Consider the following 13,335-nt stretch of genomic DNA (forward strand, 5'->3'; position numbering starts at 1 on the left):
AAAAGGACTTGTAAGAATTAGATCACTTGTCTTGGATGACTTATTAAACTTTGCTATTTGAATATTGCCTGGATTTTAAAACACTAATAAATTAAACTTCCCAGTATCGGTAATAACTTTGAAATTCTTTCCTTCTGTACGATGAATGTAATTCGTAAAGATGTGTGTTAATAAACCCACATTCCTGATTTTTTTGTTTGTTGTTATTGTTGGGGTTTTTTTGTTGCTTTGTGGTTTCTTAACCAGCCTTGAAATTTAGAAGTTGTGACTTTTTCTATTCTCTCTTCCCTTTTTTGTTGGGGAAGGTGATTTTTTAAGGTAATCGTAGTTTTAACAAGTCTGTTGGTTTTAGGGTTTCAAACTCGGAAGACTGATTCTGTTAATGCAGTTTTTTCCTATACTAAAGTGGTACATGGTCAAAATTATAGCTGAGCATTGCCATTTTCAGGATGTGGAATTCAGATTTTATAAGAATTTACATATTAAGATTTCACCAGAATGGGGTCATTTGGTTAATCTCCTTTGTATTTAATTAAAGTATAAGGACAACTGGGTTTGAAAGCAGCTTCTTACTGGAGATAATTATTTTGCTCTGTGACCAGTTTCTGGATTGGTGTATTCCCGGGAAACCTTATTCACATTTGACTTAGAAAACACTCCATCACCCACATAAGAATATCTGATGGTTATACATTTTCTGAGTCATAGAATTAAATTGATAGATAAACAGTCTCTCAGCTTTTTCCATTGAGTATCTTAATGAAGCAAGTCAAATAATGAATTTGTCTAACCAATTTTTTTAATATCTTTAGGCAGGTAAAGTGAGGAAACATGCAACTGAACAGGAAAAAACTGAAGAGGGATTAGGCCCTAATATAAAAAGCATTGTCACCATGTTGATGCTGATGCTATTGATGATGTTTGCTGTCCACTGTACCTGGGTCACAAGCAATGCCTACTCTAGTCCAAGTGTAGTCCTGGCCTCATACAATCATGATGGGTAAGAAAACTCGGATACAAAAACATTTTATACTTACACTTCTTTTTCATTGTCTCAAAGGATATAATTTAAAAATAGAATGTTGTTTGTGAGATTCTGCATTTGCTTGTTTTTAATTTTTAATTTTAATTTTTGTAGGTACACAGTAAATACATAATTTTATGGGGTACATTCTATTTATGTCTTTTGATACAGGCATGTGTAATAATCACGTGTAAAATGGGGTTTCCATCCCCTCAACTATTTATCCTTTCAGTTACAAACGATCAAGTTACACTCTTAGTTATTTTTAAATGTATAATTAAATTATTTTTGACTGTAATCACGCTGTCGTGTTCGTACCCGTTAACCATCCCCGTGCACTCTCCCCCGCCCCTGCCAGCCTCTGCCTTGTGCTCCCGTGAAGCTCTGTATTTGAATCTACCTTTCTTTGTCCTCTCCTCCACCTTGGTGCCATGGGTAGTAATCATTGTATTTCATGCTCTTTTCCAGAATATTTCTGCATGCATAATCATATACATTAGTTTTTCTCAAATGTGTGGTCTTTGTACACACAGCATCATCATTACCATGAAACTTGTTAGAAATGCAAATTCTTGACCTCACCCTAATGTTACAGAATTAGAAACCTGGGGCTGGGGCCTAGCAGTCTGTGGTTTAATAGACCCAGGTGATTCAGATGCAGCTAAAATGTAAGAACAGCTGATTTATGTATTGCCATGGCTTTCAACTACTCTTTCACTTGGGAGCTTATTAGGCTTGTACACTATTAGGCCCTACCCCAGAACTACTGAATCAGAATCGGCTTTTTTTTTTTTTTTTTAAATACAAGATATGCAGGTGGTTTGTGCGCACACACACTAGTTTGAATAACACCAGTCTAGCTCTTCATTGTTTCACTTTTTTTTTTCTCATCGGTAGAGGCTTTTACTTAATAACTACCATCCTTAAAATCTGAAAGTATACAGTGGTTTAATACCTCAAGATTTTAAGTTAGCCTCTTCACATTTGTGACATCTCATTTAAAAGAGTATTGTGATTCTTTTCAGCACCAGGAATATCTTAGATGATTTTAGAGAAGCTTACTTTTGGCTAAGGCAAAATACAGATGAACATGCACGAGTAATGTCTTGGTGGGATTATGGCTATCAGATAGCTGGAATGGCTAATAGAACTACGTTGGTGGATAATAACACCTGGAATAACAGCCACATAGCACTGGTAAGGATTTACTAAATACAAGGTTAAAAAATCTTTATTCACTCCTTAGCAATCAGGCTTCACTTGTGACTAAATAGGAAAAATGTGGGTGAAAAGTACTCTGCTGAATTCTCAAAATACTTTTTTACACATATATTCAATAAAGTGAGTTCAAGGTGTGCTTATTTTGTTTTTAAGAATGATACTAAGTATCATTCAGAATTGCAGGCTGATTTCTGGTAGATTTTATGATAAATTTAGCTTACTGAAGAATTAGACAAAATCTGAAACTTAAAATGTTTGGCTTGTATTTTTCGTGTTATAAACTAAAAATTATTTGCCAATATGTAAAGTAAATGCACTGTATTTTATGGATAGGCAAACTGTTCCTCTAGCTATTAAACAACTAATCTGCATAGATTAATGTAATCCCCTCTTTGTACTTCAAAGATTTTTAAATACAAAGAGTAGTCTTAACCAAATGAATTCTATTTGTATTACTGTTGTAGCTAATTATCAGATGCATGCTAGACTGGGGAGAAGAAATGTATGTGCTAGCAAGATCACTGGCCAGCCCTGGCCTGCGGTTGTGAGAAGTTGTTTTTTCTAAGCTTGCCTGCTTTCATCATAAAATGTTAATGTCATAGAACTTAATTATTAGCAAAATATTAGAACATGTATTCTGATTTTTGACTGTAAATTAGTTATAGTAGTTGAGAGGTTCGTAAATTCCAATGCATTTGTTGAATTCATAGGAAATCATTTCTGCAAAAAAATTCCATGTAAAACAAACTCTTGATGAATTCCATGTTGTAGTAAAAATATACATTGATTTTTATGAATGTGGGAATAATCAAAAACATTCTCATTTTTTTTTAAATTCTGCAGGTGGGAAAAGCTATGTCTTCTAATGAAACAGCAGCCTATAAAATCATGAGGACTCTAGATGTAGATTATGTTTTGGTTATTTTTGGAGGGGTTATTGGCTATTCTGGTGATGATATCAACAAATTTCTCTGGATGGTTAGGATAGCTGAAGGAGAACATCCCAAAGACATTCGGGTAAGAAACTAGATAATTCCAGGTATGTGAAAGATAGCTCACTGTGTCCACGTAATTCTCTGATCTTGCTAATTGCATTGTATTTGTTTCATCATCCTATCCCTCAGATTAGTTCCTTACCCTGGCTTTACTATTTATTAAAGATAGTAGAGGCATTTCCTATATTAAAACTTTTTGAAGTCGAAATGGAACTAATATACCATTCTTCCCTATGAAGCAGTCCCTTGCCAAGACTTCTTACTTTTACGTCTCTCACAGCCTCTCATGTCATCCCTTTCTTTCCATTTCCATTGCTTCCACTCTAGTACTTACCCTTATGCTTGTAAACCTGAAATAGGATAGTAACCTTGAAATTGCTATCTTTGCCTTGTTTCCTCCCTCCCAGTGTAAGATGAAATTGATCATGTTACTTTTAGGTTCAAAAGACTTCAATAGATTAAGGGAAAGGGTCTTAAAACCATATAGACATGAGTTAAAACTAAAACTGTCAACTTGGGCAAGTTATTTTAGCAAGTCAACATAATATGCTTTGAGCACTAGGTCTAGTTCTAGGATCTGGAATTAAAATGGTGACCAAGGCCGACTAGGTTATCTTTTGCCAAAAATAACTAATTTATAGTGCCGTTTAATGAGAATTTATAGTAAAGTAGTTGAAGCCCCAGTCTAGGGACTGGTACAAAATAGATAACCTCTGATAAAACATTAGTATAAAGTGTAAACTCTTTAGCTTGGAATGTAAGCCTCTTCATGTTTTGCCTTCCTTTGCTGGTGTCTTGTTCTTCTGCCACCTTTGTCTACTCTGCCAGTATGTTCTAGCCCCTGAAACTTGCTTGTGGTTTCTTTCCTTGACTCACCTGACACGTGTGTTTTTACTGTTCTCTTTCCTGGAATACCTTCCCTACCACAGACTTGTCCCCTCTCCAAAAGCCCTTTTCTGGTATACTCACATCTGTACTCATCACCAAATTACTTATACCTGTTTTGCAGGAGTCCCCAGACCCCAGGCAGCGGACCAGCACTGGTCCGTGGCCTGTTAGGAACCAGGCCACATAGCAGGAGGTAAGGGGCAGGTGAGCGAGCATTGCCGCCTGAGCTCCGCCTCCTATCAGACCAGCGGCAGCATTAGATTTTCATAGGCGCACAAACCCTATTGTGAACTGCGCATGCAGGGGATCTAGGTTGCATGTTCCTTATGAGAATCTAACTAATGCCTGTTGATCTGAGGGGGAACAGTTTCATCTAGAAACCACCAGCCCTCCGCCATCCGTGGAAAAATTGTCTTCCACGAAACTGGTCTCTGGTGCCAAAAAGGTTGGGAACCACTGCTTTTTTGTATTAGATTCTGTCTTACCTCTTTCACTAAGTTGTGAGCTTTTAGAAGATGGACATCCAGCATTGTGCTTTTACATGATGAAGGCACAAAAGATAAGAGTAATTGCCACTGATCCAGAATAAAGGAATCTTTTGGGAAAAATGTATGCAGGTGTCGTGTGATGGGGATGAAGTAAAGCCTCAGATTTCCTGGTCAAATGTCAATGCTGTAATGTTTCCCTTAACTGTGATTAGTAAACATTTTTTTTGTGTGTTAATCTTCTGAAATTTAATTCTCCCAGTATGGTTTTTATTTGCAGATTTGCTTTAGCAGTCAGTGTTAAAACTGTGACATGTGATAGATCACTGTTTCTAAATGTATGCTTTGAACATTAATATTACAGAAGTCCTAAATTTCTGTGCATCTTAAATTATTTTTAAACTTTGTGAATAGATAATACACTCATATGGTTCAAAAGTAAAGTATAAGAGGATATACAATAAATGTCTACCCCCTTCACGTGATTCAAAAATAAAGTATAAGAGGATATACAAAAAAGTCTACCCCCCAAAAAAAAAAACAAGTTCCTCTATAGTTAATAACAATGTATTGTGTACTTGTAAGTTGCTAAGAGAGTAGATATTTCAATGTTCTCACTACAACAAAATAAGTATGATTGATGCATATGTTAATTAGATCGATGTAGCCATTTCACAGTGCATATTTCAAAACATGGTGTACACCATAAATATACACAAATTTATGTGTCAGTTAAAAATGGGGGGGCGGGCGGGCGGTGGAGTCCCTGGTAATCACTGGTTATTTTCTTGTGATTCTTAAATTCTAGCAAGTTATATACCCTGTTCACTTCATAATATGTCTTGGTGATTTTTTCATGTTAGAATATGGAGAGCTTCTTTATTCCTTTGTTTACATTTGCACAGTATGTTGCATTTTTTTTGTGTGTGCATGATTTATTTAACCTGTCCCCATTGATGGAATTTAGATTGTTTCCAATATTTTAGTTTTATAAACAATGGCATAATAACTTTCTGCATTCATTATTTTGGCCATATACAAGTATCTCTGTAGCGTTAATTCCTGGAAAAGGAATTTCTGACTTAGAAATTACATTTTTTACCTAGAGTGCCAAAATTGTTCCTCATAGAGGTTAATTTATAAGTTAACCCCATAAAAATTACCACAGGAGTCTTTTTAACATTGTCCTCCCCAAATAAAGCCGATTTTAAAGTTCATGTGGAAAAATTTAGCTAGAACACTTAAGAAAACTCTGAAAAGGAGTAACGGAGATGAGGTTGGGTAATTGAGAGAGCCAGCCTTACCTGGTATTAAGCCATGGTGTTGGTACCAGTCTCTTTAAATTATGAAAGTGGCTATGTGCAGTGGCTCATGTCTGTAATCCTAGCATTTCGGGAGGCCAATCACTTCAGCCCAGTAGTTCAAGACCAGCCTGGACAACATGGTGAAACCCTGTCTCTACAAAAAAATGCAAAAATTATTTGGGCGTGGTGCCGTGGGCCTGTAGTCCCAGCTACTTGAGAGGCTGAAATGGGAGGATTGCTTGAGCCCAGGAGGTTGAGGCTGCAGTGAGCCACAGTCATGCCACTGCACTCCGGCCTCAAGGACAGAACGAGACATTGTCTCAAAAATAATAATTATTAAGGCCTTATAACACGGTTTGAAGTCTGGTGGGATTAATTTTTTTGAGGTGTAACTGAATATGGCTTTATAAAGATACCTCAAAAGCTTATTCTTACGGGGAAATGAAAAGAGGAAACTGTAGCTTTGAATATGTTAACTTGAACTAACATAGAACTTCTGGTTTCTTTCTTGTAGGAAAGTGACTATTTTACCCCACAGGGAGAATTCCGTGTAGACAAAGCAGGATCCCCTACTTTGTTGAATTGCCTTATGTATAAAATGTCATACTACAGATTTGGAGAAATGCAGGTTAGTTAAATCCATTTTTCTCTAATTTTCATTCAAAATAATGTTTAAAACAAGTCTTATTTGCCTCTAGAAAACAGGATAATGATATTTTGATTGTGCTGAAGAGAAATGTGCTTATCTAAATAGTCTTTTTTTCATTAAATTTAGATTTCTGAAACTAATATGTGAGAAATTAGAAAATAAAATTTTAGATCGAGGACTTCTTTCTAACATATTTATTAACAGTAGCCTCAAATCCAATCTTTGCTTGCCATCTCACCGTTAGACCTCATGCTTTTGGAAAGTATTGTTCTCCAAGAAGAGTTCTCCTAGCTAGGAAACAGTGTGGTGTCTTAGGTCACTTTGCTGCTTGGTGGAGAAAAGCTTAAAATTAAAGATTCGAAGTAAATAGTCACTTCAGATGTTCACTCTCTCCCCGTTCTCCGTTACCACAAATAGCTAGAGCTGTCCTGGGTCAGAGTTTTCTAGTAAATTAGAATGATGTGGTACAAAAGCTTAAGGGTCTACAAAATGAGTGAATGTGCAAAGAGGCATTGTGGCAGAAAGAAGAAACAGTGGACTTGATGTCATAACACCTGTGTTTTCCATCAGGTTCTGTCAAGTCATGTAACTCTCAGACAATTTGTATCTGCCTTGGATTCCACTTGGTTCTTTTCTTGTTTGTAAATAATGGGGCTTGGATTGATGACTTGATTTTTAAGGAAACCAGAATATGTCACCCCAAAATATGCCTCTTTGACATGAAAGTTAATTTTGAGCTGAAGGCAATTTAGAAGCAGCAAACAGAGAGAAAGTTCTATCTAACCTCTTTTCTGCCTAAAGGCAGAATATAAATTCTCCTTTACTGGAGACAACTCTAAGACTCTTATGAGCCCAGAGAAAGCACCAGAGGAATCTGCAAACAAAATTTACTCCATTAGTTTCTCCCATATATGTACCCTTCTACTAGTTTCTCCCATATATGTACTCTTCTACTTTCCCATCTTGAAGGCCTAAGACCACTTTCCTTTGTCCTTTCTCCACAAATGTATTGTTCTTTGTTAAGCATGCTATATAAGCCAGAGTTCTAAACCACTGCTTTGAGTTCCTTTTCATTGAGGTTTCTCCTGCATAATGTGCGCCGAACGTCTTAATAAATTTGTTTTGCTCTTGTTAATCTGTCCTTTGTTATAAGTGTCTGTCCCAAATTATTATCTTCATACTATTAGTTTCACTGAAAACTGCTTATTGTCAGTTACTAATCTCAAGAAAATATTTCCCTGAAGGGGGTGGTAAAGGAGCTAGCCATGCAAAAGAGCTGAATGAAGAACATGCCAGGCAGAGAGGATAGATAGTGCAAGGCCCTGAAACAGAAAAGAAGCCCCTTGAGTGTGTTCTGTCTGTATACCTATAAAAAGGGCTTTGATAGATTTCATTTCTATGTTTTGGTGGGTTGTTTTTTTTTTTAATACCTTTAGAATGCTCATCTACTCTAAGGATTTTGTGAAATTCTTACTCTGATGTACTTAGTTTCTCTCTTCCTGATTTTTTCCTATCTAGTTAGCAATACATGAGAACTATTAAGATAGATAGATTACTTCATTGTTTTCCTAGTTTAAAGGGAGAAGGTATTACTGTAATGATAACACTTACTGTCTTATAACACTGAATGTTTTCCAATATGGTTAACACCCAATAATAATGTCACTTTTGCAGCTGGATTTTCGTACACCCCCAGGTTTTGACCGAACACGTAATGCTGAGATTGGAAATAAGGACATTAAATTCAAACATTTGGAAGAAGCCTTTACATCAGAACACTGGCTTGTTAGGATATATAAAGTAAAAGCACCTGATAACAGGGAGACATTAGATCACAAACCTCGAGTCACCAACATTTTCCCAAAACAGAAGTATTTGTCAAAGAAGGTGGGTGCCAAGTGAAGGCATTAAAGGGTAACTTAAGGTGTGTTGGTTTGTATGAAAAAGAATTTCTGGAAATTGCAATAAATTTCCATCTGCCAGATTTATAAAGACTATGGCTTCTATATTAATACGAAGTAAATATCAGGCTAGCCTGCTAGGAGCATTCCTTTCCTTTCAAACTGAGCACTTCAGATATCCCAAGCTGAGATTTTTCCAGAGGCCTTCTGGCTTTGGTTTGTGCTATTCCCACTAGTAAGACTTACTTGTAAAGTAAGATGTAGCTGTGGCCATCGCTTTCCAAACCTGTATGAAAGTGAAAATGCTAAATTCTCATCTTTTGAGCAGAGCAAATTTATATTGCATCTTCATGTTCCATTCTTAGTGTGATGGTACTCTATTATTCATTGAATAAAGAATAGGTTTGAGTTGGGTGAGTCCTTCTGAAGCCCAAAAAAATCATTTATCTTAAGATAATTATTTTTTAATGTAATTGTGACAAAGCTTATAGGCAGGAATTATGAGACTACTGCAATTCTTTTCTAATAAATATATAAGATATGAAGTATTTCATTGGGGGTCATTATTGCTCACTTAAGCCAAATAGAGTATAATCTTTGCTATAAAAGATGACTAAAAATTAGTATTTATATAGGTTGTCCAGCAGTAGGAAATGGGAAGTAATGAACAGTCAGATAAAATGTTAAGGTTCATTATAAGGTACTATCCTTATAATACTGATTATTATTAGACTGACTTTGAATCTCATTTTTTAAGGATGCTTAGGTTTACATAGCTCAGATCAGCTATCTTATATCATTGAAACAACTGTCTTAACTCTTTGTTACTTAAAATATACATCAAATATATTCAAAATACAGATGATTTTAATTTGTACTATAAAAGTGCTGAATATTAACGGTGTGATATGTAAATGGAAGCTTTTTATATGAATATGTACCAGATGTAAATTACCATATCTAGACTAATGTATTTAAAAATGTCACATAGAGCTGACATTCATTGTGTTAGTCATATCAAACTCATTATCTTTAGGTAAAATAACATTAAAAAATCAGATGATTGTCACAGACATGAGGTAGGAGAAACTGGTGAGCAGCAAATGCTGCTATTCTCAAAGCAGTTACTCCTAAGATATCCAAGTATAACTAAGGTGTACTTTTTCTGCAAAAAGAGGGCTGTTGAACTTGTTGTCTGATGATATAGACCCCAAAGGCAGTGAATTTTCTTCATTTGACCCCTTTTCTCTTCCCATCATTTTCCCCAAATAAACGTGAATGGATAAATAAAACATAATCTGTCTTGTGTGCCCAAAACATATATTGTGGTGGCCAATAACATATTTTGACATTCTGGTTTCCATGGCTTTAGATGTTTTGCACTAACACTATGAAGGAATGCTTTTTATACTTCCCTTTCTCTATCCTGGTTTTGACTTTGGAGGAGGAGGGTATACATAACAGCATCCATTCTGAGAGTTTACCAGCCATCGCAAAGCCGGCATGACTAAGGCGCTAGAAATTGTAGTCCAGGCTGCAGAAAAGGCTTTTTGGCACATGGTTCACTGCCAGTAGGAGAAAAGCACCCTGAGGGCTATTACACACTTGGATATTCCTGGGGCATATTATAAGATCTCATAGAAAAAGTATCCTGTTAGAATCTGGATGTAATTATAATAAAGAAACTACTAGATCTGGTTTGAATTTTTAAAAATTGTACCCTCTGAAGTTTCTTACTTTGTGCCTTAATAACATCAGTTTAACAATAAGGTAACATAATGGGGTTAACAAGTTAGCAGTAGCTAATTTTTAGTACCTTAAGAAGGATTGCATTTTGCCTTGTGTTCTCATCCCTGTTAGAAACTACTATAAATTATCTTGAATTGAACATCATGAATAAAGGAACATGATGCAGGATTTACCCAGTTTCTGAAACCTCTGAGAGTTGTATTTAAATGTGAAAATTGAATTGAGTGGTCAGTCTCTTGAGTCTTCTAACTCTGTTAACCCAGAGCTTTGATGGTGCATTAAATTACTTACTTTCAAAAAATATTTGCTGTCTTCAGTATCTAGGGCTGTCTGTCAGATTGAAAGACATATGTGCCTATAATTTATCCTGTAGGGTTCTAACATAAATATTTTAGCAGTAATTTGTACCACTGCATTTCCGGTAATTTGTTTCTAATACTAGGAAACGTCTATTGAAAGTATTTTAGTGGGATACTGAATTGTTAAGAAAAATATTTTATTTTTAAAAGATGTATGAAACTGAAGGAATGTTGTTTTGCTTTACATTTTCAATTGCTTATTTTCCTACCTAAAGGATTATTTTTAGAGAATGTGCCAAGTGATTATATTTCTCATTTTTGTAGATGGTTACAGTCATCCTCATTTTACAGAAAACAGGGACTCTAAGAGTTACTAAGTTAATGTGTTTTTCTGGCACACACCTAATTTCCTGGAGGCTAAATCAGGAGCAGCATTACCATTTCTGATTCCTTAGTCTAGTGTTACATATTCTGTCTTGCCTGGAAATTTTAATAATTACAGCTCAGCACTTTGTGGTTGAGAAGAGGGCTGAAGATTCATTCACTTGATGGTGAGGATGTCTAGGAACCTAGTACTTTCACTTTGGATGTGTTAGTGTACTCAGGTAAGAAACACCACTAACAGTTTAGTGGTGTTCACTGAACTATTCAAGGAATCCAGTCACAAGAAGAGCAAAGAGCTTACTAAGTCATCATAGTGCAGTAAACCATGTGTGTGTTTATAGATTTTTTAATCAGTAAGAAACCTGCATTAATACTATGTGTTTTGTTTTTTTATAGACTACCAAAAGGAAGCGTGGCTACATTAAAAATAAGCTGGTTTTTAAGAAAGGCAAGAAAATATCTAAGAAGACTGTTTAAATGCACTGTTCTGGTTCCTAACTTGAAGCAGTTGTCCTTGTGAGAACCGGTCTTTGCCTTTAGCTCATGTCGTGTTTCACAGCAAAGAGGGTACAGAACCATCACTGGTCCAGGTTAATGTACAAAATTTTCTGGCAATGCCTGATTAAAAAAATAAAATTGGCTTGTTGAGAACAGCTGTTTTCGATTTCTAATGTGAAGCAAGACAGAGCACTGCTGTAAATGTCTAGCAGCAGATTTTTTTTTTATTGGTACATATTATCCTTCAAATCTGAGAATTTGGACTAACTGCACCAAAGAACCCTCTAATTTGGTCCCTGGCACATGCATACTTGTCAATGTTTTTATTCTTTTACAAGACCTGCATTTTATTTGAATTACCCGAATAGCAATATGTAAAATACAAGTGACAAAATGTGATGAGAGCTTCTTGAACCGGTAAACTAGTACAGGTCTGAGAAAGACATATTAGAAAAATCATTATACTTCCTTGAATTATATTTATTTTCATGTTTCTCTTATGCAAAGAATGTTTCATCAAATGTATATTTTCTATTGCTTACTGTTTGCTCTGAGAAGAAGCTGCTGTTTCAAAGATGGACCTCTGAGTAGCTAATTGATTCAAGTAGTTTTTTTATGTTGACACATTATTACTGCTGTTAGCAGTCGTTTTCACCAGGTACTTACAGAGCAGATTTCATACATCATTCATTCAAGGGCTAAATTTATATTTTTTGGAAATCATGGCAACTACACAGGATGTTGCTTACCAGGACGGAGTTTTGGTATCTTAGTACTGAAGTTAGCACTATGTTTACATGCAAAAGATTAAGGAAAAAACCCTTAAAGTGGACAGGTATCCAAAGTTCATTTGCTGTGACTCATCAAAGTGACAAAAGACTTCTAACAACTTTGCCTGGACTTTTTTCATTTTACAACAGTTCATCCATTCACAATGATTTTGTTCTCTGCTCCATATTTTTTAATCCCTTAAGCATTTGATGAAACACTCTTTAGTGCTATATGCATTTTCTTACTTTTGTTAAAAATGTGACAATTGTCAAAAAATGCACTAAAATGTAAATGGAGATTGAACAAGTTCACTTTCCAGCTTATAGGCAACTTTATACAGACTTGAACATTTTCTCCAGTTGTTTAGTAAAAGTGAAAGAGAAAGGGTTTTTCCTGCCACAGGATATAACTTTTTTTTATATAACAAGCATAACACACCACTGCTTTTGGTGGAAAAGTGCAGAATAGTATGTACCTTTTATGAAGAAAAATGTAATTTACAATGTTCAGTGAGAATGTTACTGCTGATTTTCTTTTCCAAGGTGTAGAATATTCTTTGATTTATAGAATTCATTTTTGACCCAGATGATGGTTCCTTTACAGAACAATAAAATGGCTGAACATTTTCACAAATAGAGTGTAACGAAGTCTGGATTTCTGATACCTTGTCATTCGGGGGATTTTATTTTACTTTGTTGCTTTAAAATTCAGTGCAGAGAAGTTGTTGACTGTAGGGGAAATAAAGTTAATTCAAATTTTGTGTTAAGTGTTGTTTTTTACAAATCTTCTGGTTTTGAAAGGAATTGGTACTGAACACATACCTCCTTCTTCCTTGTTGACTTTCACAAAGGTTTTAAAGAAAATGTGTGGAAAAAAATACGTTAGATTATTTCATCTTAGACCAAGCTATTTTATTTGGCCTTCTTTTACCCTGGAATGAAAATCTCGGTTTTTTGTTTTTGTTTTTGTTTTTTGTTTTTTGTTTTGTTTTTGGAAGGGATTTGGGGAGGGGGAACACCTACCCAACTAGGAATTTTATCTCTGTTTAAATAAGGATAGGAACCTAACAAAACCATCCATGAAGTTCTGGTAATGAAATGTCAAGTCTCAGTATAGAATTTTCTCATTAGAAAAATCCCAAAGGAAAGACCCCTCACCTTTCTCAGG

The 13,335-nt window shown here is 35.4% G+C and overlaps 1 protein-coding gene across 2 annotated transcripts in view; it reads left to right on the plus strand.

The window, feature by feature from the left end:
• The window catches only part of STT3B (STT3 oligosaccharyltransferase complex catalytic subunit B), a 108,896-nt gene extending 95,968 nt beyond the window's left edge, over positions 1–12,928 (plus strand). Inside the window, exons 11-16 of one of the 2 annotated variants that reach the window (XM_063602228.1) lie at positions 813–1,000; positions 2,050–2,221; positions 3,089–3,262; positions 6,432–6,545; positions 8,241–8,490; positions 11,296–12,928. In XM_063602228.1, coding sequence (XP_063458298.1) covers positions 813–1,000; positions 2,050–2,221; positions 3,089–3,262; positions 6,432–6,545; positions 8,241–8,468 — 876 coding nt within the window. In that variant the 3' untranslated portion in view covers positions 8,469–8,490; positions 11,296–12,928. The remainder of the gene's footprint in view (positions 1–812; positions 1,001–2,049; positions 2,222–3,088; positions 3,263–6,431; positions 6,546–8,240; positions 8,491–11,295) is intronic. The other variant, XM_014344184.6, reaches the window with a different exon arrangement.
• Positions 12,929–13,335: the final 407 nt, after the last annotated feature.

This window comes from Pan paniscus, chromosome 2 (assembly GCF_029289425.2).
Source record: "Pan paniscus chromosome 2, NHGRI_mPanPan1-v2.0_pri, whole genome shotgun sequence".
Lineage (NCBI taxonomy): Eukaryota > Metazoa > Chordata > Mammalia > Primates > Hominidae > Pan > Pan paniscus.